This window comes from Nycticebus coucang, chromosome 22 (genome assembly GCF_027406575.1).
Source record: "Nycticebus coucang isolate mNycCou1 chromosome 22, mNycCou1.pri, whole genome shotgun sequence".
In the NCBI taxonomy this organism is placed as follows: domain Eukaryota; kingdom Metazoa; phylum Chordata; class Mammalia; order Primates; family Lorisidae; genus Nycticebus; species Nycticebus coucang.
The window spans coordinates 14,911,320-14,938,232 of NC_069801.1; the positions used below are offsets into that span (position 1 = coordinate 14,911,320).

The window sequence follows — 26,913 nt, forward strand, 5'->3', positions numbered from 1 at the left end:
TCCAGGGGCTACATCTAAATGCCTAGAGATTTCCCTTGTGGCTTTGGCATGGCCATGGGCAGCAAGTGATGGCTGAAGACTCAAGGCTGGACAGCCATGGCCAAAGGCTTTAGCAGATAACCTGCTCATGACCGTGGTAACCCAAGCCATCTGCTTGCTGAGTCATGGCCTCTTGGGGGTTGGGGGAATGGATTGACAGTTTGTATCACTTGACTCAAAAATGGGTTTGCAGGGGGACAAGGGGATGTAGAACAGTCAGCCCCATTCTGGTCCCAGGCAGGAGTCACCTGGAGACAGCTCCATTCCCCAGGGAGGGGCTGCTTTGGGGCCTGTTCCTTCAGCCCCAGCAGGAATTAGCAGAGGCTGCTAAGTGGCCTCAGCTTTCTCCTGTGCTCTGGAGAAAGGGGGAGGGAAGGGCCAGGGGTGGGGAGGCAGCACCAGCCATCGGTGAGCACGCATGGGGTGATTGTCATGGTTACGCTCTGACAAAACAAATGGCTCTGCTTCCTGCAGGCCACCTAAACAGCCATCGCGATGTGGGCATTGATCACACCGGCTGCTTGGGGAGCAGGTGCTGGGCTTGGGCACTGGAGTCCAGCCCGGGTCACCCCCTCCAGTGGCACTGGGTGCTGGGAGGCAGCCGCGGCACTGTGCACAGAGGGAGTGTCTGCCCAGACACATGTTGCTTCTGGGGCAAGGTAAGGGCTCGTGTGAGAAGGACAGGCCGGACGGCATGAGTGTGTGAACATGTGAGGTTGTGCACCTGTCTGTGGAAGTGTCAGTGTGTCACTGTGTGCTCCACCGTGGGGAGGGCTCAGGACGCTCCAGCATAAGAAGAGAGAGAACCAACCACATGTTGCTGCTCAGCTCCTGTCCCCCCTCTCTCTCTCTCTCACTAACCTCCCCTCTCTCTCCCCGCCAGCCATATCCTCTCTCCCCTCTCTCTCTCCCCTCTCCTGTCCTCCTCTCTCTGGCTTGCCCTCCGTGTGTGTATTCCCTGTGTGACTCTCTGTGGCTCCTTCTCCCCACGTCTGTCTCTGCCTCCTGCCTTCTCCCCTCTCAACCTCCCATCACTGCTGCCTGTTTCCACCATCTCCCAGTCCCCTGTCATCCCTTGTCTGTCCTCCGGGGCCCGGGCAGTCAGGAGCTCTGCAGGCTGCCCAACCTGGATGGCTGGCTCCTGCCTGCTGCCCGGTGGAGTGTGACTGTCCCCAAAGCCACTGGCTGAGCATACACCCTTCTCTGAGCCTCGTGGGCTCCTGCAAGGTAAGGGGTCTCTGGGAGAAGGGGTACTCGGGCAGTGGGAGGCGTCGGCAGAGGTGGGGGGTGCAGCATGACGCCTGCTGACACATCAGGTCCCCCCCACTGGAAGTCCCGTCATAACATCTTCTGCGGCAGCCCCAACAGTTGCCACGGGAGGCCCAGGGGGAGGGTGCAGAGCTGCCTCCTCCTCTCCCCCCTCCGAGGAGCAACAGGCACCTTCCTGCCGCTGGACTTGTTCTATTTTCCTTCTTTTCTCTTCTTTCCCTTCCTTTCTTCCTTCCTTCCTTCATTTCTCTGTCTCTCTCTCTCTCTTCCTTTCCCTCTCTCTTTCCCTCTCTTTTTTAAGACTTAGAGGCAAAGTTCTTACTCTTCCTCTCCTCCACTGGGACACAAGCCTGAGCCCTGAGTTCACCTGTCCGAACCCAGCCAGGCCACGGGAACTGGGTAGAGAGGCTCAAAGGGTGCTGGACGAGCTGCAGTCCCGCTCAGAGGGAGGCCAGTAGGGCATGAGGCTTCATGGTCAGCTGAGTCGGGCGGTGGAGGGCCAGGCACAGGTGCACATATGTGTGTGTGGTGTGCTTGAGAGGTGTGTAGGGGCATGTGTGCAGAGGAGTGTCCCTGTAGGGCAGTGACGCGCATGCAGTGAGCCACATGAGTTGGAGGGTGCTGTGGTATGTGTCTATAAAGTGTCTACATGGTTAGGGTACATGTGGGGGTGGGGCCTGTGTCTCCACGTGTCTGTATGTGTGCACACGTGTGTGCACATGCAGGAGTCCAGGCCTGGAGGAGCTGCTGCCCCGGGGCCCCTGCAGAGGATTGTGGGTTGAACCTGACCCAGACGCTGCTGGCAGCATCCCTGCAGTGCCCTCTTCACCCAGCCCAGGTTAGTGTCCATCTCCAACACAGGCCCCTGCCCAGGCGATGGTCCAGGGCCCCAGGAGGCTATTCACTGTGCCCTGGTGGGTGGCCTGCAGACCTCACTGCATTTCTGGCCTGAGATGGCCTAAGGCTCCTGGCCTGGGGTTGGTTCTGGCCCTGTGCATCCTCCCTGGCCTGAGTTAGGAAACCCAGGGTCTACAGCCTCACAGACAAGTATGCAGACCAGCCTCAGATGTGGGCTATTGGCCACTGGGCTATAAAGTTGTCCTGGCATGGGGGAAGAGTCAGGAGACAGGGAACCCTACCCTGGGTGATGACACTGGGATGCCCACTCAGACCCCCATGCCCTGCCCACTGTCCTGCCCCACCCCCACCCGGCCCAGTGGGAGGAAGCAGCGTCTCCACCACCTCCTTCTCCCTCACTGCGGCTCTGCTCTGCTCTGCACCTTCACTGGCCGCTCCTTAGCAGATAAATGATGCTGCTGCTGGTAATGGTTCTGTGGGAGGCCAGCTCTGCAGAGCAAAGAGGCAGCCCTGGGGAGGGCAGGCCTGGCAGAGGCGGCCGGGGCACTCGGGGCAGAAGATCCTCAGGGCTCCTGCTCAGGCTCCAGTTTTTCTCTCTGCCAAGTGTGTGGGTTTCCTCAGCACCCCCGCCTGCTTTCCTCCAATGACCTGACCTCACATAACCAATGGCCAGGCTGTGCAGACTGTGTTTCTGGTGGTCTCACAGGCATCCCCACTGCAGCCAGACTGAAAGGGGCTGGGGCTGGGCCAAGCAGAGGGTCACCATAAACAAGAAGTTGACAGACACCCCTGGGGGATTAGGAACTGTCCAGTGGAATCAGGGGACTGAGCTTGGCTCCAGGTCCCCAGGGGTGCCTAAGCTCTTTCATCCCATCAACCCCTTTAAGTGCAAGTGACCACTTGGTTCTCCCTCCTGAGAGCCCAGCTGGAGTATCTCCCACCCACTGTGGGCCCACAACCCCCTGGGCTCCTAGATTCCTGAGGGAAGGGGAATGGGATGGGGGTATTCAGTGTAGAGCTAGAATGGGGATTTGAGGAAGCAATGGATGCCTCTGGCTCTACAGGTAACATAGAGGATCAGGGAAGGGGCTTCCATGTGGCTGGGCTGTGCGTGCGGTCAGGGCTGGGATGGGCAGGAGGCCAAGGTCAACTGTTGTCAAATAAGTCAGTCTGAATGAACAGAAAAGCCAGGGCAGGAACAGGGAAAGGGGTGAAAACCATCTGGGCCCTGGGTGCCCACTTGATGCCAGGGGCTGTGCTGAGTTGTGTGTTGGGTCTCTGCCCTCAAGAAGCTGCAGTCTCAAGTGAAGAGACTCACAGAAATCAATTGTCTTATGCAAAATACTATTTGTCTTATGCAAAATAGTACCCAGGAGAAGAGCTCCTGGGTTTGAGATGTCTCTGAGTTGGCTAACAGGAGCACAGCAAGGGGGATGTAGATGGATCTATAGCAGAAGGCCAGGGAAAGTCAGAGATACACATTTGTTTTGTTTTGTCATTCTGTGTAGAGTGCTGTGGCATCATAACTCACAACAACTTCAAACACTGGGTTCAAGCAATCCTCTTGCCTCTGCTTCCCAAGTAGCTGGGACTACAGGTGCACACCACCATGCCCAGCTAGTTTTTTTTCTGTTTTTAGTAGAGATGGGGTCTTGCTCTTGCTCAGGCTGGTCTCAAACTCCTGAGCTAAATCAACTCACCTGCCTCAGCCTCCCAGAGTGCTGGGATTACAGTTGTGAGCCACCATGCCTGGCCAGAAGCAGACATTTGTGAGTCCACGGCTCATACATGGGAGCAGGGCAGGGCCAGCTACTGGCCCTGGGAGTTAGGACAGAGAGTTAGCAGAGGAGGAAGACCTGGGGTTGAACCCGATGAACCTTTGCCTCCAATGTCTGGTCACTTGCCTCCTTGTAGTGTTGGACCTGGGGATGAGCCTGCAAAAGCAGCTGAGAAAGGAAAAGTAGGGGAAGCTGGATGAGGGAGGTGGGCCAGTACCTGGTGTTTTCCCTGCCTGTGTCACTCCCCTACCGGTGCCTTGCCTATGTGGTTTTATTTAACCTCCACTTTACAGATGATGAAACCAAGACTTTGAGAGTACAAAGAGCTAGATTTAAAGTCACAGCATATGACAGGAGCCATGTCCCCAGAAATGAAGTTAGAGATGTTAGCAGGCTCACATTCTTGAGAATGTGTGACTGAAATGAGAACAGCCTTTGTACCATCCTCTAGAAGAGATCTCAAGACCATTCCACAGGCGGTGGCTATTGTGGCAGAGCCCAGCTGAGTAAAGCTGTGTCCTGGGTGGGGGTGGGGGTGGGGGTGGGGTGGAGGAGGGAGCCCCAGATAAAGGAGCCAGGAGGGACTTCATGGAGGGAAGTGGGACTTGAAAGGACCTGAAAGTAGGTTTAGAAAGACAGAGAGGGGATCGCAGGGCCCTGGACTGAGGGAAGAACATAAGCAGGGGTGCATAGGGAGGGCACTCAGGAGTCTAAGAAGGCACTTGTGTTCTGGATTGTCTGGGACACAGGGAAAGAGCTGAAGAGCAATGTGAGATCAGGCTGCCAAAGGGGACTGGGGCGTGATCCCCAGGCAGCTGAACTCACCATGAATGAGTCAGGCTTAGTTACAAGGCTACGGACAGCCCTGGAACAGGGAAGCACCATGGTCATATCAGGACCTCAGGAAGACAATTCAATGAGCCTGAGGAATTGAAATTTCGCCTCTTGAATCCTCTCTGGGGTCTGGAGTGACCCTGATCAGTCTCCTGATCCTTAAAATGTGGATAATAATCTTTATTCTGCCCCTATTTGTAGAGCTCTAATTAATTCACGGATGTGAAAGTGCTTTCATTATAAACTGCCTTGTATGAGGGATAGAAACTCAGTACTGTTAGTTTTATGACTCAGTAGTGGATTGACAGAGTAAATTGCTCAGAGGCTAGGACCCCCTTGCCACTTTTCATTCCATCACTTTCAATCCTTTGAACCCTTAAAGACTTTTCTAAGATACTCCATTTCTAAGGGATTCCTCAGGAGCCCACTGGGACGTCCAGCCTAGGCCAGCTCTGCTCCCTCATTCCATCTCCCCCTGGAGGAAGGACGCTCACCTGGAAAGTCAGCGAGGCCACGTCATGTGCCCAGCACTTCACACATGTCACTGTGTCTCACTGCAATGATGCGATGAGGCGAGCTCCACACCTGTGCCCTTTTTATAGATCAGAAGATTGAGCTCAAATAGGTCAAGTAGCTTGCCTATGTCACCCAGGGGTACAAGTCAGAGTCTGGTTCACGTTTTAATTCTCTTGGGACCCCAAAACCTGAACTGTTGATGTTCAGGCTGGCTGACCAGGGCCTCTGCCGCTGGCCTCCTCACTCCACTTCCTTGTCCCTGGTTGTCACTACTGCTGACAACCCCATTTTATGCCCAGGACTCTCAAAAAGAGGGCTTTTTTTCTTGCATCCAGGGATATAGATTTTGCTGTGGCATAGTTGTAGATGCAGAGGCCACTGGAGTGGACTGCCAAGGTTCCATTCCCCAACCCATCATTTACTAGCTTTATGACCTTGGGCAGCGTTTCCTAACCTCTCTCTTTTTGGAGACATCTCACTCTGTAGCCCCAGCTACAGTGCAGTGGTATCATCATCACTGCAACCCCAAACTCCTGGGCTCAAGCCAAGTAGCTGGGACTACAGGTGTGAGCCACCATGCCCGTCTAACTTTTTTTCTATTTTTTTTAAAGATAGGGTCTCACTTTTACTCAGGCTGGTCTTGAACTGCTGACCTGAAGCAATCCTCCCTGCCTCTGCCTCTTAGGATGGCCTGAGCCACCACGCCAGCCCCTAACCTCTCTTAGAGTCACTCAGATGCTCTGTGGAAAAAAAAAAAAATTGCACATATAAGATTATGTGTAATCAGCGTGATTATCCACATAAATCGCTTAGCACAGTGCCAATAATTACAGGAGCGAGTTTATACCCACGGCAAAGCTGCTGTTCGTTCGCGTCTCCGGTCACGCAACAGTTTGTTCCAAGTGTCAGGAACTGCTAAACCCTAAAATCCTATCTCCTTAAACCTGCCGGCTGTGGGGAGCTCAGCATTCTAAAAGCAGCTTCTCCAAATGACCCCACTCCTCTACTCACCTTCAGGGGGCTGCATACCAGCTGGAGCCCCACCAAGGCCAGGGAAACTGCTCGAGGTCCTCCTGCAGTAAGTGGTCCCGTGAGATCCGTTCTGAGGCCTCTTGGATCAGATGACTTCCCCATGGAAGTCGCCTCTCTGTGTGCTGACTCTGCAGAAGGGAGAGTGACAGCGTGCATCCATCATCTCTGCTGGATCATGGAAATATGGGGAAGGATGCTGCCTCCTCTCCCCACAGCCACTCCCGCCCCCATTCCTGGAACACACAGAAGGGCCAGGGGAGGTGGAGCCCTGGGGTTTGTCCCATTCTATGTGGAGGGGTAACGGCCCCCAAGCATCAGCAAGCTGGCTGGCAGGTGCACCGAATAGGCCTGGGCACCTGGACCTGGCTGGAAAGAAGCAGATAGCAGACAGACACAGTGGAACCCAGGATGTGGGGACAAATTGCTTGGGTTCAAATCCTGGCTCTAGCACCAGCTCCCTGAAGGACCCTGAGATCTAACCTTTCCAGGTCTTGGTTTCCTCTGCTGTAAAATGGGGAGGAGTTACTTTTTAGGATCTTATGGGATTAAATGAGATAATCCCCCTGCCACCTCTAAGGGTAGACTAAGTATCAGTCATGTGGCCTCCTTAAAATCGGCAGGGAGCAGGTGAACTGAAGTAGGAACACTTCACCTCCCGCTCGTGTTGTCCCTTAGAGCAGCCGGAAGCACTCCACTGACCCCTGGCCTGCTAACTTGGGAGAGAGGTGTAGAATTAATTTCTCCAGATTCACTTCCCCTTAGTTCCAGATACAGATGCCAGGCCCCAGGACCTGGAGAAACTCTTGAGGGGTGATCCTCTCTAGATCATTTATTCATTCAGCCAATGAGTATCAAGAAGGTAATAAAGCCTTGTGATGGAGAGCTCCATTTCTGAAGCCAGATTTCAAGGGTATCATCTTGGGCAAGGTATGAAATCACCGCAGGCCTCAGTTTCCTCATCTGCAAAGTGGGGATGATAGTTTGCCTACTTTATAGTGTTGTCCCAGGGTTACCTGAACTAACTTATGAAAAGCATTTAGAACAATGCCTGGCATACAGTAGTTGCTCAATGTATTGTCCCTGTTTTTTTTGTTTTTCAGCTGTTTCAGGCATTGTTCCCTGTGCTGGGAACATAACAAGGACAGCTTTGATCCCTACCCTGGGGCTTAGCACCCACCAATCTTCCTGCTTCCCCAGCCATGCTGCATGTCAGCCCAGGAGGCATGGGGAGGCCGATCATGTAACAGCAGGGTCCCAGTCTGTGGCCTACATGCAGTGGGTGGCAGAGCTGGCGCCCAGGCTGGGGGGCTTTGACTCTGTTCATTGCCCTCTGCCACCCCACAAGGCCTCTCTGTCTGTGCCATCTTCGGGGACAGAGTGTGTGGAGGAGAATCCTCATAGCTTAGCACAAACCGATCAGGGATCTCAGAGAGAAGCTACGGCAAAGGACGCGTTCTTCAGCCAGCACCAAGCCTGGAGGGGTCTGGGCTGGCTGGGTGGCAGGTCTGAGGCCTGCAGTAGCCATGGCCACCATAGAGAAATGCCAAAACCTCAGGTGCTCAGACACAGTCTGAGTGGATAGGAGAGAGTAAGGCTGGGAAGCACCCTAAAGAGGGAATGGAACTAAAGTCACAGCCAGCACTGGCAGGGGACCAGGCCCGGGTGGGTGTTTAATAGGCAGCATGTCCCTTAGAGTTCTCACAATAATCCTGGAGAAGAAGCTATCTTTCTACCTGCCCATCACACAAAGGGTGAAACTAAGTTTCAAAGAAGCTCCCAGTGAGGAATTGTTGGAGAAGGGAGAGAAAGGCAGGTTCCCAGGTGCAGGAATGAGCTCCCTCGCCTGCCACCTCACCACTTACAGGTTTCAGGGCAGGCACAGCACAAGAATTACCCTTCGATTCCCTATTTACTCCGGTGCAGTGGAGCTGTTCTCAATGGCTGCAGGCTGGACTCCCCCTATAATCCTGGGAGCCCCTCAGAAGTCAGGGAGGGAGGTGCTGGGACATGGAAAAGGCTCGAAACCATACAGAAAATTCATTTAGTACCTTCAGTGGGGCACAGGGATGCTGGCAGCTTGGCAGGGTAAGCTCACCTTGCCAATGAGCCCCAGGAAAGATGGGTTGTAAAGTGAACTTCTGTAGATGGAGTCCATCTTTCCCAGTGCTGTGTGGGCTAATATTTCTGAGTGGCCAACAATGGCCAGAGGCTCCAACGCTGGAAGCTCACTGGGACCCCAGGGAACGGACCTGGGTCACCCATCAGCCAGGACCACTTACATGTATTTAAGCCTTCCCCCCCACCCCCCCATCTTACTCAACAGGAATCTTTGCAGAAACCCTACAGACAACCCTTTGTTTATCTGGAGTTTTCAGATTTGCAAGCGCCTATTTCCCCCTCTTCAAAGGTGCAGACGCAGCCTCTTAGCTGGAAGCCTCAGAAGCCATGGGCAGCGGGTCCCCGCCCCCCGCAGAGCTGACTGTCCTGGACATGGTGCTGGCTGGACTCCAGGTCCCTCGGCAGTGTGAGGACACTGAGCACTGAGAAGTCTGGGCATCCTCTGTGCTGATTATTCCTCCAGCCTCCCCCTCTCCTCCCGTCAAAGGAGACTACAGCTGTCTCTGGGATGGAGTTTTATGGGTTTTGGCTAAAATAGATGGATTTCCCCCACTGTTAGGTTCTTTAAATCTACCCATAGCCAAGGCCTATTACCACCTCTACCACATTCCATCCTATTTATTTATTCTCTCATTCATTGATTTATTCATTTGTTCAACAAATAAAGCCTAGGCCATCCACTCCTTGTTGAGCACAAACTATGGGGCAGACACTGGGGAGAGAGACAGAGTTCTAGGACCTAACTGCTCCTGGGGTGTGGACAGGATACAAGGCCTGAAGGCAGAGGTCTTATCCATCTCATTGGCTACAGTAGCTCAGGCCTAGCACGGTGCCTGGCACAAAGTAGGTCCATGTGCATTTCTTGAAATGGGCCCGCGATGCATGGTTGATGAGATAAAGAACACAGGAGGTACCGGCTATTCCAGTGGGTGGACGGGCTTATCCAGTGCAGATCCCAGGAAGGCTGCATGGAGATGGTGGCATTGGCCTTGAAGGATGGGTGAGATTTCCTCTGGGAGAGGGAGAGAGGGGTGGGGGTGGCATCCCAGAGAAGACCGAAACACCAGAAGAGAGCAGAAGTCAGTCTCGCCTGCAGAAATAACGAGAGGCCTCAACTGGCTGGAGCGTGGGATGTACAGGGTGGGAGCAGGGAGGAGAAGCATAGATTTGTCACCCACATGGGCAGAATATGGCCCTGGAGAGAGGTGATTTAGAAGGAGACCAGAATGGGAGAATCACAGAATTCTAGAAGCTTGGAACAATCAGACTGGATCCACAGAACTTTGATGGGAGCCGGTGCTGGTCTGCGGGTTGGGGTGGCCCTTGGAGTGCAGGCTCCCAACAGGGCCGAGTGAGCACGGGCTTCTTAGAGGGGTTGGTGATGAGGGGAAAGAGGAGGATTCCCCAGCCCCAGGTAAGTGGGCCGGGGTGGCAGGCCCCGAACTGCTTGGTTCTTCGTATTCTTCTTGTTCTTTGTGTGTATCCAGCCCACTCAGCTGGGGGACCCCAACTCTGTGGAGCAGGGTCTGGTGAAATCAGGCCACAGTGAGGGAGAGAGGCTTGCAGATAGCTTTGCAGGTGGAGGGAACAGACCTGCTACCTTGTCTCCAGGACAACAGTGAGTCGCGGGTGCAGGGGACAGGCAGATTTCAGCCCTAAGACCAAAGTGAGAGGGGTCACTGAGATAGAGGCCTGGGCTGGGCCCATTGGACCCTTCCGGCTCGGCAGGTCTGGAGAACACAAAGGCACAGGAGGTTAAGTGACTTGTTCAAGGCCACACAGATGGACATGGCAGAGCCCAGCCAGCATCTGGAAGTGGCAATCCAGGGACTCTTAACCCCAGGAAGAGACTGTGACAGAGCCACCACTCACAGACAAGCTTCTGCCTTTCTAGTTGCTTTCTAAGGAGGAAATACCTCTAGCAAGGGGGTTGGGAGGGCTTTGTTCTTGACCCCAGGTACTTCTCCACTCCTGTCATGATGGCAGAAGCCACCCAGGACCATTCTCCCTGCTCCTTCCATGCACACCCTCCCTCCTGTGTTCAGCATGGACTGGACGGGAAAGAACAGGCTTTGAGAGGGGACTGGCTCTCCCTCCCAGCTCAGCTGCTCTGGTTGCACAAGGCAGGGCACCAGGCCTCCCTCTGAACCTGTGAACTGAGGGCACGTGTGAGCGCCAGCCATGTGGGATACAGCACCAGAACCCAGCAGACACCCCACTTAAAGGTTCCCCTCTGAACTGAGTGCTGTACTGAGATCTGGGACACTGGCAAAGGACAAAGGACACCCACCACTCTTACACAACTCACAGCACCATGGGAAGATGAGCTAGGACAGGTGGGTGGTCACAGTGCCTCAGCATATGGGGTGTGAAGCCCCAAGGAGGGAGTGTCTGATGATCTGAAGTGGCAGGGAAGGCTTCCTGGAGGAGGTGACAGTGGAACTGAGCCTTGGATGATGACTGGAACCTTGAAAAACAGAAGAGGCAAAGATCATTTCAGGAAAAGGCTGCAGAGTGGAAAAGAACTTGGCCTGTTCAGAGCATGAGGAGGTCAGTGTAGAAGGAATCGAGCGTGCAGGACATGGCAGGTGATGGCACTGGGGAGAGATGGGAGCCCGATGGGGAGAGCCTTGAATGAGGCTAGGAGTGAGACTTGCCCTTTTGGACAAAAGCTTTGGGGGGGCCATTAAGCTCGGGGGAAATGGAGGCCCGTGTGTGTGCACATGCATGCGTAGTGACAGAGGGGACCAGAAAGGAAACAGCCTGGAGGTTGATGGACCTGTTAAAAGATGCTAGGGAAGATTGGAGGGAAGAGCAACCAAGTAGCAGCACTGGCTGCTCCCACAGAGGAAAGGGGAGAGGATTTCAAGAGAACAATTAGGCGGAAATGAAAAGGCTTGGGGGAAGATGCCAGATGCATTGTAGACTCTCTATCAAGCACCTGGGCAATCTGGTCCTTCTGCTTTGGTTAACGCCCAGCCCTCTTCCTCACTGGCCGTGTGGCCTCACCTCCCCGAGCCTTGGCATGTTTATAAAGCAGGGATAGGAAGAGCACCTCCCTCTGAGAGATGCTGCAAAACTCTGTGCGTAAAGCACTAAGTGTGTGTTTCTCCCATTGAGCAAATGTGATTAAGCATCTACTATATCCCTGGCACTATTCTGTACATAGTGGATACAGCAGTGAGCAAACTAAAACAAGGTCCTTGCCCTCACGGGGATGACACACCAGAGGGTTGAGGAGACACATTAAACAAGATAAATCAGCAAAATATATACTATGTCAGATGGTGATAGGCAGTAAGGAAAATACAAGAAAAGAAAGCTGGGAAGTGCTGGAAGGCAGCGGTTTTAAGAGCGAGTAGTTTTGGTGATGGGACCATCGTGGATGGTGCTTGAAGTTCAAGGTAGGAGAGTGGGAATAGAGAGAAGCCTACGTTGCTAACACTTGGGTGTCAAGTGATAAACACCCAGGGAGCTGGTGTGCTGTTCCCACAGATGCTAAAGTAACCCAAGGTGATGGCAGGGTAGGAGGACCAGGGGAAGTGGTCAGGCACCAAGTGTTTGCTAATAGGAGGGCAGTGGGGACCTTAGAGATGGCAGGCCATAAGGGCAAAGTAGCCAGAGGCATCGAAGCCCCCCCATGAGAAGTTTTAGAGGAGACAGAGAATGGGGGTCTTAGAACAACAGCTGGGACCAATGAGGGCTTCCATGCCACCTCCTGCCTCTGACGGTGACAAGGCATCACCTGGCATCCCTGGAGAGGATGTGGGGGGAAGGGCAGCAGGTGCTCAGATGAGGACACAGAGTCTCCAGAGAGGTGCATACTTGCCGGCTACAGAGAGGTGGTTGCTGAGGGCACAGGAGGAGGTTTCAAGAGCTGGGCACTGGCCAGGAGCAGGCTCAGGGCCACAGAATCTCAGAGCGCCTCCTCCGGGTTGACGCTGTGTTACGAGGTGGGTGGCACCTGTGGCTGGCGAGGGGGCAGATTCAGGCCATAGCTAATAAACACAGAATGACAGCCTCAGCAGGGTCTTTGAGGACCTGCCCAGTCCTATAGGCGGAAGACTTCTCTCGCTCAGTGGGACCAGTGCAAAACCCAGAAACGGCCAGCTTGCCATTGAGATGACATATTGATTCATTTATTCAACAAATGTTTATTCACTTCCTACTATTAGGGCAAGTGTGAGTCAAGGCACTCAGGTTAGATTAGTGAGAAAAACAGGTCCCTTGTCCACTCTTGTGGAGGGAACAGGTAACGTTACACACAATAAATATTTTCTATGTAATAGTGTGTATTGGAGAGACGCACTATGGAAAAATCACAGTGGAGCCAAATGAGGGGAAGGGATGAAAGATGGGCTTCAGGGTGGGCTTGCGGAGTGGTGCCCCTGAGCAGAGATGTGGAGGGGTGAGGGGACACTGTGTGAAAGACATTCCGGGAAGTGGGAACAGCCAGTGCCAGAGAACTGAGGCAAGAGACAGTTGAAGGTCTGTCACTAAGGGGGCATCAGAAGGGAAGCCAACGGGCCCAGGTCTTGAGGGATGTGGCCATGGGGGCCTTGGGGACTTGAGTCATGGAACCGCCTGACTGGACCCTTGTCTTCCAAGGATTCCTCTGGCTGCTCCCCTGGGAATCGAATGTAGGAATGGGGTCACAGCAGGGTAGGTGGCAGGAAGCAGGGCTCAGAATCGAAGTTTGCTGCTTTGCTTACCAGCTGCCTCCCGCCTTAGCACCTGGACTCACCCCTGCCTGTCCCCACGGCATCCCAATCGCCTGGTGTCCTGTCACACTCCGGGAGGCTACCGGTACTCACTCACTTATTTCACTTTAGAAATATTTATTGAGCACCTCGTATGTGCCAGCCCTAAATATACATAATGTCCTGTCCAGAAGGACAGTGGCCACTGGAGATTTATAATTTCTAGGCCACCAAGAAATATTGGTATTTAACAGTCACTCTTGCTACCAGGAACCCTCTCTAAGCTGCATGGAACTCCTGAGTCCAGGTTCAGCCCAACAGTGAATCTGAGAAACACGGTCCAGTGCCCCCAAAGAATCCCGACCTTTCTACATGCCCCTTAGAGAACAGGAAAGGGACCCATTTGTAACTCAGGGCACCCTTTTGGAAAGCGCTCCTTCCCAGCCTCCCTGGCCCTCCACAGTCCTAAAGTCCTGGCTCTTCAGCCCCTCCTCCCCCTACCCCTACCCCAGCCCTACTTAACCCCTTTCTGTTTTCTTTCACCTCATCCGGCTCTTTTTCACCATCAGCATTCCAAAAGTCAAGGGTAAATCAGGGAAGGTAAACCTATTAAGTGTTGACTCTGAGGCGCTCCATCAGTGTCACTCACATTGGGCAGGCACTGTTCCCAAGGCCGGCCCAGCTTCCCACACGCCAACCTGTACATGCCAGGTGGTTCATCCCAGCCCCAGCGCAGGCCTGGAGTGCAGCTGGAAGGGAGAGCACTCAGAGGGCATCATCTGCGCTGGTCCTGAGAAAGGCCCACACAGGAACCCACTATACCTCTTTGTTCCCCAGGCATCCCAGACTCACATCCCAAACCAAACGCACCTCTCTTGAGGTCTCCATGCCCTCATCTACAGAAGAATGGCACTCATAAGGTTTCGTGAGGGTTAAATGACACAACATATGTGCCCATCAATGTCAGTGATCATTGTTTAATAAATCCCAGCTGCCATTACTATGGTCTTCCCCCACTCCCAAATCTCCTTTGCTGCTAGACTATAAACTCCCTGAGATGAGGGCTGCGTCTTATCTTGCTATCCTGGGTGGCTAGTTCAGGGCCTGGAATACAGTAGCTACTTATCAATGCTGAGTGAATTGAGGAAAAATATGCATGATTAACTAGGTCCCACAGGCAGGATTTAAGTTTACTCTTTCTAAGAAAGGTTCTTTTTTTTCTTTTAGACAGTCTCATTCTGTTGCCCAGGCTAGAGTGCTGTGGCTGCAGCCTGTCTTGCAGCAATTTCAAATTCCTGGACTCAAGCCATCCTCCTGCCTCCTGCCTAGGTAGCTGGGACTACAGGCACCTGCCACCACACCTGACTAATTTTTCCTTTTGGTAGAGACAAGGGTCTCACTCTTGTTCCGGGTGGTCTCAAACTCCTGAGCTCAACTCCTGCCTGGGTCTCCCCCCACTGCCTGGTTCTGACATTCTTCAAGGGCCAGTGCTATAGGGAGTGTGTCCTCCCTGGGGGGAAGGGCAGTGTGTGGGAAGCCTGGATTAGGTAAGATGCCCTGGGCAGAAGGCAAGATGGGCTGAAGCTGAAGTCCAAGTTCAATGCACATCTGGGTGCTAGTTCCTGAAGCTCATTCCCCTATAACATCTGATAAGGCCCTGTCAGGAAATGACTTCTGTCATCTTGTTCTCCCCAGCCTTTACACTGGCCACCAGGACAGAGGACCTCTGAGAGAAGGCGTCTGGGGACACAGCGGCTCCCTCCCTGCTTTTTATCTGCCCCTCTCCCCTGCTGTCAGTCAGCCTGATAGGAGATAAGCACAAAGAGGGCCGCCTGGGCCTGCGCCCAGAGGGAGGACATAATTAAAAAGCCACTGCTGGCCTGGCGGATATAGGGGGCACCTGAGGACCTTAGCTGGGAACATGGAGAGGACCTAGACAAGAAGAGCTCTTTTCTGAGAAAGGGCAGAGAAATCAGCACTCACTGAGCAGCCTTGAGAGTAAAGGGCAGAGGCTGCCAGCTGGGAAGATTGGCCTGCCTCACACCCCACAGGAGGAAATCCCAGAGTGAATCTGACCTCAAACTTGTAGTCCACACCCTCGTTTGAATTGCTTCCCATTCTCCCTCCGTCCCCCACACACAAAGGCCTGTGATTTCCCAGGAGCATCTCAGGAAGAGACCAGATCATGTAGCTGAAGCTCTGAGAAGCCTTCCTGCTGGAGGATGAAAGCCAAACATTCTTTCATTCATTCAATCAATCAGCAGGAAGCAAAAATAGATGCGGCCTGTCCTCACATATGTGGCTCATACACCCTACAGTGGGGACAGAGAGTACCAAATTCATCTCACAAACAAAACATAGCACAGCAAGCTGGTGGAGACGCTCTGTGGGAGAGGCACTTGGCTCTGTGGGAGGATGACAGAGGCTGGGCACTGTGGTCTGAACTCCCAGCAGAGGGGCCCCAAGTTGACACAGGAGAATGAGAAGAGGTCACTAGTTAAGAAACGGGCATGGACAAGCCTTCCGGGTAGAGACGCAGCCCTGAGGGTGGGGAGGAGGACAGGGCGCATGTGAGGAGCAGGGGCTGCTGAGATGGAAGGCACATGTTTGAGGCCCATGGTGGTGGCACAGGCCAGTGAGTGCCACACCACACAGGGCCCTAGGCCACCTTGGGCTTTGGGTCTCTGCCCCAGGAGCAATGGGAAGCCACTGGTGGGGAAAGAGGCTGGGGAGGGTGGTGAAGACCTTTACAGATTGTGATTGGTGCGTTCATGCTGGCCACTGGGCACAGAATGGATTCCAGGGCAGTTGGAGGAAGAGACTCCTAAGTGGTTAGGAGCTGTGGCCCAGGTAGAGACAGATAGTGGTGGCTTGGGACAGGGTGCTGGTGCAGCTAGATGGACACCAGTTTTTTCCAGAGATAAAGCCCAAGGCTTGGCGATGTGGGGGTGGCAAGAAGGCGGTACAGGGACAGCTTCCCAGGTTTGGTCTATCCAAGGGGTTGGTGGCCCCGCACTTTGTTGTCTCCTGGGGGTTCCCCTCTCCCTTCTCTGTCCTCCATGGTAAGCAGACTCACTGAGGTCAGACAAGGAGGGAAGCAGAGAGTTGTTCCAGTGGCCGCATCATGCTGAGGAAATGTGCAGCCTGGGATTATGGGGTGTGCAAGGGCGGAGGGCAGAGCCTGAATGCCTGACCCCTGTCCCAGCATGGACAGTGGGGAGAATTTGGGGCTAAGAGTGAGTTACCTGGGCCTGACCACACCCCACCCACTCAGTGAATCCCAACAGGCCACGTGTCCTCAGGCCTTAGTTTCTCCACCTGTGAAATGGAAAGAAAGGGAATAACTGCTTTTCCTCTTCTCGGGGATGATGGGGAGTTACCATGGGGTCACTGACATGGAAGTCTTTATGGAAAATGAAGAGAAGAGTCGCCTTGGGGAGGCGTCCTAAATGGGAAAACTGGGTTGAGGACTGGTGGGGCGGCCTCTCCCCGTCACCTCGCATGCTTCCCGTCTCTTGCAGGCCCTGAAGCCTGAATAGCCAGCGGGATGCCAGGCCTGCTGAATCGGATCACAGGGGCGGCTCTGCCCCTCACTGCGTCTGATGTCACCTCCTTCGTCAGTGGCTACGCCCTGGGCCTCACCGCCTCCCTCACCTACGGCAACCTGGAAGCCCAGCCCTTCCAGGGTAAGGACCTCTACTGCGGCCTCCCCAGGGGCACCCCCTCCTTCACGTTGACTGTCTGTCCTAACATTTACTAGCTGATTGATATTGGGCGAGCCAGGCAACCTCTGAGTCTCAGTTTCTCCATCTGTAAAATAGGAATACCATCTTGGCTCTGCAGGCCTCAAAGCTAATAGCAAGGAGTGTTAGGATTCCAGTGGAGGAGGTTCGGGCTCACCCCCAGCACACATTCTTTCTGTCCTATGAGGCTCACTGTCCAGTCCGCACTTTCTCCAGGAAGCCCTACAGTTGGAGAGACATCAAGATTCAGTGGAAGGCAGGAGCTCTCGGGCCCAGGCATGGCTCTGGCTCCTGTGACCTTGGGGAAGCCACCGTTACCCTCAAACTCAGGATGCTTCTCTGTGCCGCTGGACGCCAGGGGTTGAGAGGCAGAGCAGACGATGTGGTGTAGGAGGCAGGACACACTGGATTGAAAACCAGTCTGGGGATGTGAGTCATAGCATGGGGCAGTCAGGGTGAAGAACCATCTGGGAATGGTTCTTCCTCTCCCTCCATTTCAGGATAGGAGTCACAGGAAGGCTCCCCAGGAGGGTGCTGGCCAGGACTCCTGCTCTCCACAGTGATGGGACTTCCTGTCTTTGGGCAGCAACCTCCAACCCCACCTGAGACTCTGAAACCCCTTCAGTGCTGCCCAGGGGGCTGGCACCACCCAAAGGGACCAGAAGGGCACCTTTCTTCCCCTTAGAAGTCTCCTGGGCAGTACAAATACCAGTGTTCTTATCTAAGGAAGCCTGAGTAGAGGGGCTTAAAATAGTCTCCTGCAAACCCAGGAGACTAGATAACTGAAAAACTCTGAACAGCCCTAAGGCCTCCCATATGCAGAAGGAGCAAGCATCCCCATTTTATAGATGAAGAAACTGAGGCTCAGAAGTCAGGGTTTGTGGAGGGCTCTCTGCAGACCCAGCAGTGTGCTCTTCCAGTGTTGAAGGGCAGATTAGATGAGACCTGGAACTCGTAACCTGGTCCCCAAACTATCAACATCACTTGGGCACTGCTTAAATATGCAGAATCCCAGGTCTGCCTCCCCAGTTACCAAATCCGAATCTGCATTCCAATAAGACCCTGCATAATTCACGAGGTACTAAAAGTTGGAGACTGCAGTTAAGATAGAAAAACACATCACACACTATGGGGCACGCAGCTTAGTAAACGGTGGCTACTTTTTCAATCTTCACAGTGACCCTGTGAGTTTGGCTTTATTGTCCCCATCTAACAGATGGGACTATGAGGCTTAGAGGCTTACCCAAGGTCACCTGACTAGGAAACATGGCAGGCCTGGATTAGAACTTTAGTCTTCCTCCAAAGTCCCAGGCCTTTGTGCCCCATGTGGCCTGTGGGCCAAATTCACCATATAGGTGTTTGGTTAGGCCCACACAACAATTCACATAAAAATCTGGGTTTCCACTCTCTCTTGGAACATCTGGCCACACCAGGCTCACACACCTGCAAAGTAAGAGCTAACACTGCACTGCACTTACCTGCTGGGCCCCAGAGCCAGGATACCCCAGTCCTGCTCTCTGCTGAGGCCTCTGGGCACCCGCTTAGTTGCAGTAAGTATCATCCACCCCATAATTCTGGGCCCTGCTCTGGCAGGCCTCTTTGTGTACCCACTGGATGAATACACCACGGTGATCGGCTTTGAGGCAGTCATTGCCGACCGTGTCGTGACGGTGCAGATCAAGGACAAAGCCAAACTGGAAAGTGACCACTTCGATGCCTCCCAAGTCCGATCCCCAACTGTCACAGGTAAGGAGACCAAAGGGCCATGGAAGAGCCTGGGCCTGGGCAGAGGCTGCCCGGGGCTGGACTCTCAGTAGACAGCAAGGCAGCCGTGGGAGGCGGAGAGAGCAGTGAACTAGTTAGGAATCCTAGCCAGAATCCTGTGCAACTTTGGGCCAGTAACTAACTTCTCTGAGTTCCGCTTCACTGTCCGCAAAATAGAGGTGATTGTTCCTGTTCTCACCTTTGAAAGTGTAGTGAGGAGCAAAGGAGGGGAGGCCACAAAAGGGTTTTGAAGACATCTCTAGAGAACAGAATAGCTGCCATTTAAGCTCAGAGATTAGGGAATGAGTCACTCCAGGATTTGATTCCCTATCCTGCTGCTCCAAATGGTGTGAGCTTAGGTAAGAAATTAACCTCATTTATAAAAAGAAATATATAACCACACTCTCTCAGTGCTCAACCAAGACGATGTATGCAGAGCACTTAGATCACAGTAAGGACCCAAAGCATGGCAACCAATCCTGCTGTTGAGGGAACTGAGGCTCAGAGAGGGAGAGTAATGGGCTCAAGGTCACACAGCATGTTAGTAGCAGAGTCAGGCCTTGAACCCAGGCAATGTAAGAAATTCCTACCATTGGCTCTATGATCAAGGTGAAGTTTGTTCACCTAATTATTAAAATGTTCAAGAACCTTTTAATGAGCACTCACCATGTGTAAGGTGCAAAACTGCCCTCAAGTTATTATGATTTCTTAGGGCCTGGAAGAATAGTTAGGCTATGCCTGTGAGCAACCTTGGTGGGAGGTAGAAAATGGCTGAGCCAAGAGGGATCTTGATAATGTTAGAGGAGGGGACTTGGGGTCCAGACTGGGGACCAAGGGGGCGTTCGTTCGTGGAAGGTTGGATGGGAGGGAATTGAGGCTCAGAGAGGGAGAGTAACGGGGCTCAAGGTCACACAGCATGTTAGTAGCAGTCAGGCCTTGAACCCACGCAATGGAAAGAGATTCCTACCATTGGCTAAGCAGGGATAAGGGGCTGGCCTTCAGATAAAATGCAAGAGGGTGAGCAAAAATACGAATTCCCAGGGGTGGGGGAGCTTTAATTTGGTTCTTGGGGTGGGGAGGAGAAGCTGTGGGATGGAGATGTGGCCCTCTGTTGGGAGACTTCCTCGGAGTCTCCACTCCCAGGAAGGTATGGTGGAAAGTACACAGGCTTAGAGTCAGACTCGTGTGGGTTCAGCTCCTGATTCACCAAGTTGGTTATTTGCTGGATGACTCGGGCAAGTCCCACCCCATGCTGAGCCAAGCTTGGTTTTTCCTGTCAGCAAAATGGGGCTACTCAACCTACCACCCAGCAAGCTTAGAGGGGGTCAGACATGACATATGCCCAGCCCCTGACCCCAGCCTGGCACTTAGGGAACGTTCTGCAAGAGGGGGTTTCCATCGCCCCTCATTCCTGCACACCGGGAAAGGTGGCCTTGGATGAGGACTTGGAGCGGATGCTGTTTGTGGTCAACTTGGGGACCATCGCCCCCATGGAGAGCATCACCATCTTCATCAGCACCTCCTCGGAGCTCCTGACGCTGCCCAGCGGGGCCGTGAGGGTCCTGCTGCCTGCTGTCTGCGCCCCAACTGTACCCCCATCCTGCACCAAGAGCTCTGACACCTCTAACCAACAGGCCCGGGGGTAAGGAGGCCCTGCCTAGCCAGGGTCAGCGTCTCAGGTGGGCAGCAGACAGTGGATCAGGTGGAGTCAGCAGGGTGTGGGGTAGGGGTGACAGAAAGTAGAAATCAGGCTGTGTATATAGTTGCCACCTTCCAAGTAATTCGTTCCTCCCTAGGCTACCTTTAGAGGACTTAAGAAACTTCCTGAAATGCCCATGGACTGGGATTGGCCACCTGGGATCAGCATTTCCAGGGTTTATTTTGTAATTCACTTGAGAATTACAAGGGGAAGAAATGTGTCCTTCTGGTCCCTTTGGGTGGTGCCAGCCCCCCGGGCAGCACTGAAGGGGTTTCAGAATCTCAGGTGGGGTTGGAGGTCACTGAGCACCTATTTTCTGAGCACCTCTATGTGCTGGACACTGGGCTGGGGACATGGTTCCCATCCTTGTGGAACTTGGCAGAAGAGATCATTATTCAACTAATAATACAACTAATGTATGACTCATGGCTTTTGAACTGGGATGTAATTAATTATGTGAAAAGTGCATTGAGGGAGAAGTTCACTGGGCTAAGAGTACAAAAGAGGGCCCCAACCTGGAGCCCAGAGGCCAGGCCAGGCTTCTCTGAGAGGCAGTGTTCCGGTTGAGCACTGGGGGATGGGGAGGATGCAGGCCCAGGGAGAAGCATTCCTATAGGTGAAACCAGTGGGGACAGTGGCCCCAGGGAAGCAAGGACAGCGTCCCAGAGAGCAGCTGCAGCACAGGCAACACGGGATGAGGGCATAGAGGCACGGGATACCCTGTGGCCCCAGCAAAGACTTTGCGTTTCCCCCCAAAGCAGGAAGGAGCCATTAGAAGGATTTTCATCAGGGCAGGGAAGGGATCATGACGGGCCCAGTACCGGAATAGTTTCTCGGCGCTACCCAGTGGCATAGGAAGTGGGTCACAGCCTGAGGCACCTACAGATCCTACAGATGAGATCATTTTCAGTGAAAATAAATGCCACATAGGGGACAGAGGGAGACAGAGAGGACAGGGAGGGAGAGGGCTATTTTAGCTAGAATGGACAGGGATTAGGCAGCATCTGTGGCTGGACATGACTGGAGGGAGTAAGCCATGGAAAGATGCTGGGAGGGGAGCATTTTGGAAGGAGAGACTAGCAAGTGCAAAAGCCCTGAGGCAGCAGCAAAAGGCTGACATGGGTTCATGTGCCACAGCAAAAAGTCAGAAGGACAGGGAGGAGTCAGATCGTGTAGGGTCTTCAAGGCCAGGAGGACACTTGGCACAACCGAGAAGCTGGCAGCACATGCCAGTCTCAGACCACGAGACACCAGCCTGCGAGTGGTCTTTATAAGCATCGCCATTGGCCCTGAGCCCTGTGCATGTGAGAGGCAGGGCCTTGCTGGGCCATTCAGAACCTCAGTGGAACCAGGAACAAGAGGCTCGGGAGGCCCTGATGTTTCTGAGCAGGTCCTGATCAGTTAATTCTACTCATTCCAGCAGGCAGAGTTAATAGTGAAACTTTGGGGAAAAGCCTGAATCACATCCCTACGAGCCTCAAAATTGCTCAGACAGAGTGATGCAAGAAAAACCAAGAACTGCAGATTACACTGAGTGTCAGGGTACACTGAGTGTCAGGGAGGACATGGGGAGATGGGAGCCCTTGGTCACGGCTGATGCAAGTGGGAATCAGTACAGCCACCCTGGAGCAATCTGGCAATTGTTAGTGTGTCCTTTGGCCCAGGAATCCCAAAGCAATTCTTTCTCCAGTCCAAAGAGGACGTAGACAGGGATGTTCATTCATGGTGTTGTGATTTATGGACACAGGGAAGGTGAAGCCTGAACAAATAAATATGGTGACACCAAGTTAGTAAGCAAGGACGTTGGATTGCAGCCACCTGGATGGAGCTTAGAGGGTGCCCAGTGGGTACCAGGGGAAGGAGAAGGATCAGGGATGGGGTGCACAAAGAAAGGGGGCTCCAAAACATGAGCATTCGGCAGATGACAGTTTGCTAAGCAGTTGCTCAAGGAGTCCCCAAGGCAACTGTATAAGTATCGGCCCCATTTAATGGATGAGAAAACCAACGCTTAGAGGAGAAGTGACTTGTCAAGGGCTTGCAGCTCACAGAGACAGAGCAGGGATTCAGGAAGTGGTGTGACGTAGCGCAAACTATCTCACTGTCAAGCCAGAGAGACCTGGGCCAGGATGCTGGCTCCACCAGGTTGGGATGTGGGAACTTGGGCTGGGCACCTCACCACACTGATCCTTGGTTTCCCCACGTGAACAGTGGGGGCTCTGATGCCTTCCCCCTGGGTTGTGGTGAGAGCAATGTGACCTAATGCTATAGGACCTGTGCCTGGTGCCTGGCCCATAGCAGGTGCTCCTTACAAGTAGCTGTGCCTAACATCAGGTTCAAGGCACTCCCTGGGCTCAGGCTGAGTGGGAGAAAGTGGGTCCAGGGGCCTCCTTGGTGGGCTGGGCTGCCTGGCACTCAGCATCCTCTCCTCATCCTCTTGCTTTGGGCCCCTGCCTCTGCCCCGGCTGCCACCACCTTCTCCTCCTCCCAATCCCTTCCCAGCAAAGACAAGAATTGCTTCGGCACCCGGACCCTGGACTCCTGGAACAAGCTGAGCCTGGCCACTCTCCTGGACACCAATGTGTCCAACCCCATGGAGTATGAATTCAACTTCCAGCTGGAGATCCGCGGGCCATGTCTGCTCGCAGGTGAGAGGGAGCTGTCCACAGGTCCGGAGCCAAAGAAGCTTCAGGGTGGAGAAGGTTTCAGGCCCAAACAGGCAGGAACAGAGAGGAAGTGGAGGCAGGGAAGCCGACTGGCCCAGGTGGAAGAATGACCAGAGCATAGAGTTACAAGCCCCTTCCAGGGACAGATTTCAAGTCCATACACCTCCACCCAACATCCCTGGGGAATGGGGGCTCTTAGTCCTTTTCTGGAGGCCATAGCCCTAACCTGCTTCCTGGTTTTTACCTTGTCTGCAATCAGAACCCCCCGGGGAGATGTGGAACATCTTACAACCTAGATCCCAATCCCCTGAGATTTGGGGGTATTTGGGTCTTGAGTATGCAAACATTTAAAAGCTCCCCACACGCTTCTGATGTGCAGCCAGAGTTGAGAACCATTGCTCCAAGGGTTTTTCTCCCCAGCCATTCTGGCTCTAAAAGCACACTGGGAGGAGGTTTCTTGCTGATGTATGTGCTCCTAGAGCCACCCTTCATTCCAGTGCAAGAGGCACATAAGGGTCACCCACCCACTGATTGCGTTAGGCTCTTCCTATCCGCTTAGCCACATGCTTGGGGCTTTGTGTGCCCTCTGGGGAAGCAACTGCTCTGACCCGTACTGGATCCTGAGGTGGGGCAGGCAGGCACCATTAGACACCATCCATCCAAGTCACACAGCAGGTTAGATGCCCAACACGGCTGCTGTGTCGGTAGCCTGTGGCCTGGGTCTGAGCATCCCCCACTGAGCTCCTTTCTCTCCTGGGGCTCCCGAGCCTGCCCCCCTCACCTTTTTTGTGCCACTCAGGGGTAGAGAGTCCCACCCATGAGATTCGCGCTGATGCGGCCCCATCTGCCTGTTCCGCCAAGAGCATCATCATCACCTTGGCCAACAAGCACACCTTCGACCGGCCCGTGGAGATCCTCATTCACCCCAGCGGTACCACGGCCACCAGGGCCCATGGGCTACATGTGGGAGGGAGGGGATGCTCACCCCACAGGGACAGGACATATGTCCACCTCCAGTGGATGACCAGGGCAAGGGGACAGGGTGCGTGTCAGGCAGGGGAGACCAACGACCCACCTCCTGGGACCTGGCTGTCACTGGTAGAATCAGTGTCTCCTGCCCTGATTAAAGCTCCAGCAACCCAGGGTCTCTTCCATCCCTTGGGGCACTTTGCCCCCAGGCCAGCTAAGCAGAGGGTCTTTGAAACTCTAAGCTCAGCAAACCCTTGGCAACACTGTACCCTCAAAGAGGAACTCTCCTGTGTCATCAAGAACTCACAGAATGTTAGGACCTAAAAAATTCACTTAGCCCCATCTCACCCCTGTTTAACAGATGAGTAAATTGAGGTCCAGAAAAAGACAATGAGTCACCCATGGGTCCCCACACTGCTTTAGGCAGCTCGGGCTTCCACCTCCTTCCCCTGGATGCCCCACCCCTGGGAAGATCTTGTCCCTAAACTAGGGCCCCTGGCATCCCCTTCACACCTGGACATATGTTGAGTGACAATCTCGTCTCTGCAGAGCCCCACATGCCACACGTCCTGATGGAGAAAGGGGACATGACCCTGGGAGAGTTTGAGCAGCACTTGAGGGGAAAAACAGATTTCATTAAAGGGATGAAGAAGGACAGTCGTGCAGAGCGGAAGGTGAGGGCCGCTCAAGTTGGGAGGTGAGGGGGGCAGGGCTGGGGCAGCTCTAAAACCTGGTCCCCACTGAACCACGGAGGAGACAGAAACTGCAGGAGGGGCACCTGCCCAAAGTCACACCGCAATTTGGTAGCAGAGCCCAAGCAAGAAGTGTGTCCTTCAGTGGGCTGGGACTGCAAGGGACTTCCAGATGCCCAGGCACCCTGGCTCTCCAGCCTCCTGCCAAGTCACCTTCTCCAAGGGGCCTAAGCCAGGCAAAATTTGCATCTGGTGATAGCAATGGTCTTGACCTCCTCCAGGCTACCACACCCCCCTGGGGACACCCAGGCCTTCCAGCTCCCTCCCGGGCCTCCCTTCTCCCATGTGCCAAACAGCCCCTTGCTCTTCCTCCCTCTGGGGTCCTTGCTTGCTGAGACATAAGAGATAAGGGTAGAGCGGGTTTCCCCAAGAAAGAGCCTTGGCCTCTGCTCTCCCTGTACCCCATGAGGCCACAGGATCAGCAGCCCCTGGCAGGGGTGGGGAGTAGTAGGAGGCGGAGGAACAGCAGCAGGCCACACCCAGTGCTCTCCCTCCCCCCACAGCTCTGCACACCGGGTCCTGAGCACAGAGATAGGTTTCAGAACCATGGCACACCTCCTTAAATCAGCCCCCTTTCTAGTTGAGAAAACTAAGGTTTAGTACCCAAAGATTAGCAGTGATTGGAGAAAGGGGGAGATTGTTATCTCAAGAGGTAGACTTGGTCACAAGGAAGCTAAAGGATGAGGTTGATCATGTGGGGCAGGGAAGGGGGTGGAATTCACAGCCTCCCCCATTATCTGCTGGCCTAGCTGGCCAGAGAGGGTTGCAAGGGGGGTGAGGGGAACCAGACAGGGAAATACAGCTAGGTTGTGGCCTATTTGACCCACCACAGGATGTTCAAAGGGAAAGTTCATGTGGCTCAATGCCACTCACAGCCTCCCCATGTTTAGGGACGCCACTGAAATCACTTGCCCTCCCAGAGGTGCCCCTCACACAGCTGAGTCAGCTGGGAGAAGCCAGGTTCTCCGAGTGGGAGTGGCAATGCCAGGGGACCCACAGAGCTCTGAGAACTGCAGCAGGTGGGCAAGAGGGAGCCCAGGAGGCCTTCTGGGCCTGGGGCTGGCTGTCCTGACTGCCATGTTTTAAATCAATTAGCTCTGGGACTGCTGAAGCAAATGAGAATTAATTTGCCACCTTGGGTTGGTTATGCAAATCACCCGTATTCTCATGAGCTCGGGGATGACAGCAATCAACCTGATCAGCCCGCAGCTGCTAAGAAGTGATGAGTTCATTGTAATTGACTAATGGCAGCTGGAGGACACATCAGAGCCTCCTGAGCCAGGGCACCTACCCTGTCCCTCTGAGAGACAGAACAAGGGTCCTGGAGGTGGCTCTGCTCACTGGCAGATGTGGCTGGTGGTGCCTTGGACTCTGTCATCAAAAGAGCTGGGCTGGGAGGGAGAGAAAGTTCCCTTGGCAGGGAGAGAGCCAGGTTGCGGGCATCCAGAGGGTGAATGTCAATCAGGATGGGAGGGTGGACGTGCTGTCAAGATTCGTGATTTAGCAAAGAGGAGAAAATAACACAGAGGGACACACCACGTATGAGAGATAGAGAAGCAGAGAGAAACAGAGACTGGGAGGAGGGGATGACCACAAGGTACACGCACAGGTCAGCGGCAGAGAGAAAGGCCCCCCAGAGTCATCCTTTCATTAACCATTCCACAAACTGTCAGTGTCCAATCCATGTCAGACTCTCTTCTAGGCCCTGGGCAGCAACACATTCCTGGAATGGGGAGACAGACAAAAAGCGAGTAAATGAGCCAGATCTGGGTCTGGGGTGGTGGCTCACGCCTGTAATCCTAGCACTCTGGGAGGTTGAGGTGGGTGGATTACCTGAGCTCATGGATTTGAGACCAGCCTGAGCCAGAGCAAGACCCCTGTCTCTAAAAAAGAGCCAGACATGGTGGCAGGGACCAATAGTCCCAGCTACCTGGGAAGCTGAGGCAAGAGAATCGCTTGAGCCCAAGAGTTTGAGGTTGCTGTGAGCTATGGCACCATGGCACTCTAGTAAGGGTGACAAAGTGAAACTCTGTCTCAAAAAAAAAAAAAAGAGCCAGATCTGCTTGGAAGGGGAGGATGTGATGAGTGATAGGCACTGGGTGCTTTTCTATTTATTTAGACAGAATGTCACTCTGTCACCCTGGGTAGAATGCTGTGGTGTCATCATAGTTCACAGCAA

The 26,913-nt window shown here is 53.8% G+C and overlaps 1 protein-coding gene across 1 annotated transcript in view; it reads left to right on the forward strand.

Moving 5' to 3' along the window:
- Window positions 1-569: 569 nt before the first annotated feature.
- The window catches only part of VWA5B1 (von Willebrand factor A domain containing 5B1), a 57,549-nt gene continuing 31,205 nt past the window's right edge, over window positions 570-26,913 (forward strand). The window contains exons 1-7 of the mRNA XM_053577342.1: window positions 570-698; window positions 16,666-16,830; window positions 18,481-18,633; window positions 20,023-20,293; window positions 22,850-22,995; window positions 23,813-23,944; window positions 24,532-24,656. Coding sequence (XP_053433317.1) covers window positions 16,692-16,830; window positions 18,481-18,633; window positions 20,023-20,293; window positions 22,850-22,995; window positions 23,813-23,944; window positions 24,532-24,656 — 966 coding nt within the window. The 5' untranslated portion in view covers window positions 570-698; window positions 16,666-16,691. The remainder of the gene's footprint in view (window positions 699-16,665; window positions 16,831-18,480; window positions 18,634-20,022; window positions 20,294-22,849; window positions 22,996-23,812; window positions 23,945-24,531; window positions 24,657-26,913) is intronic.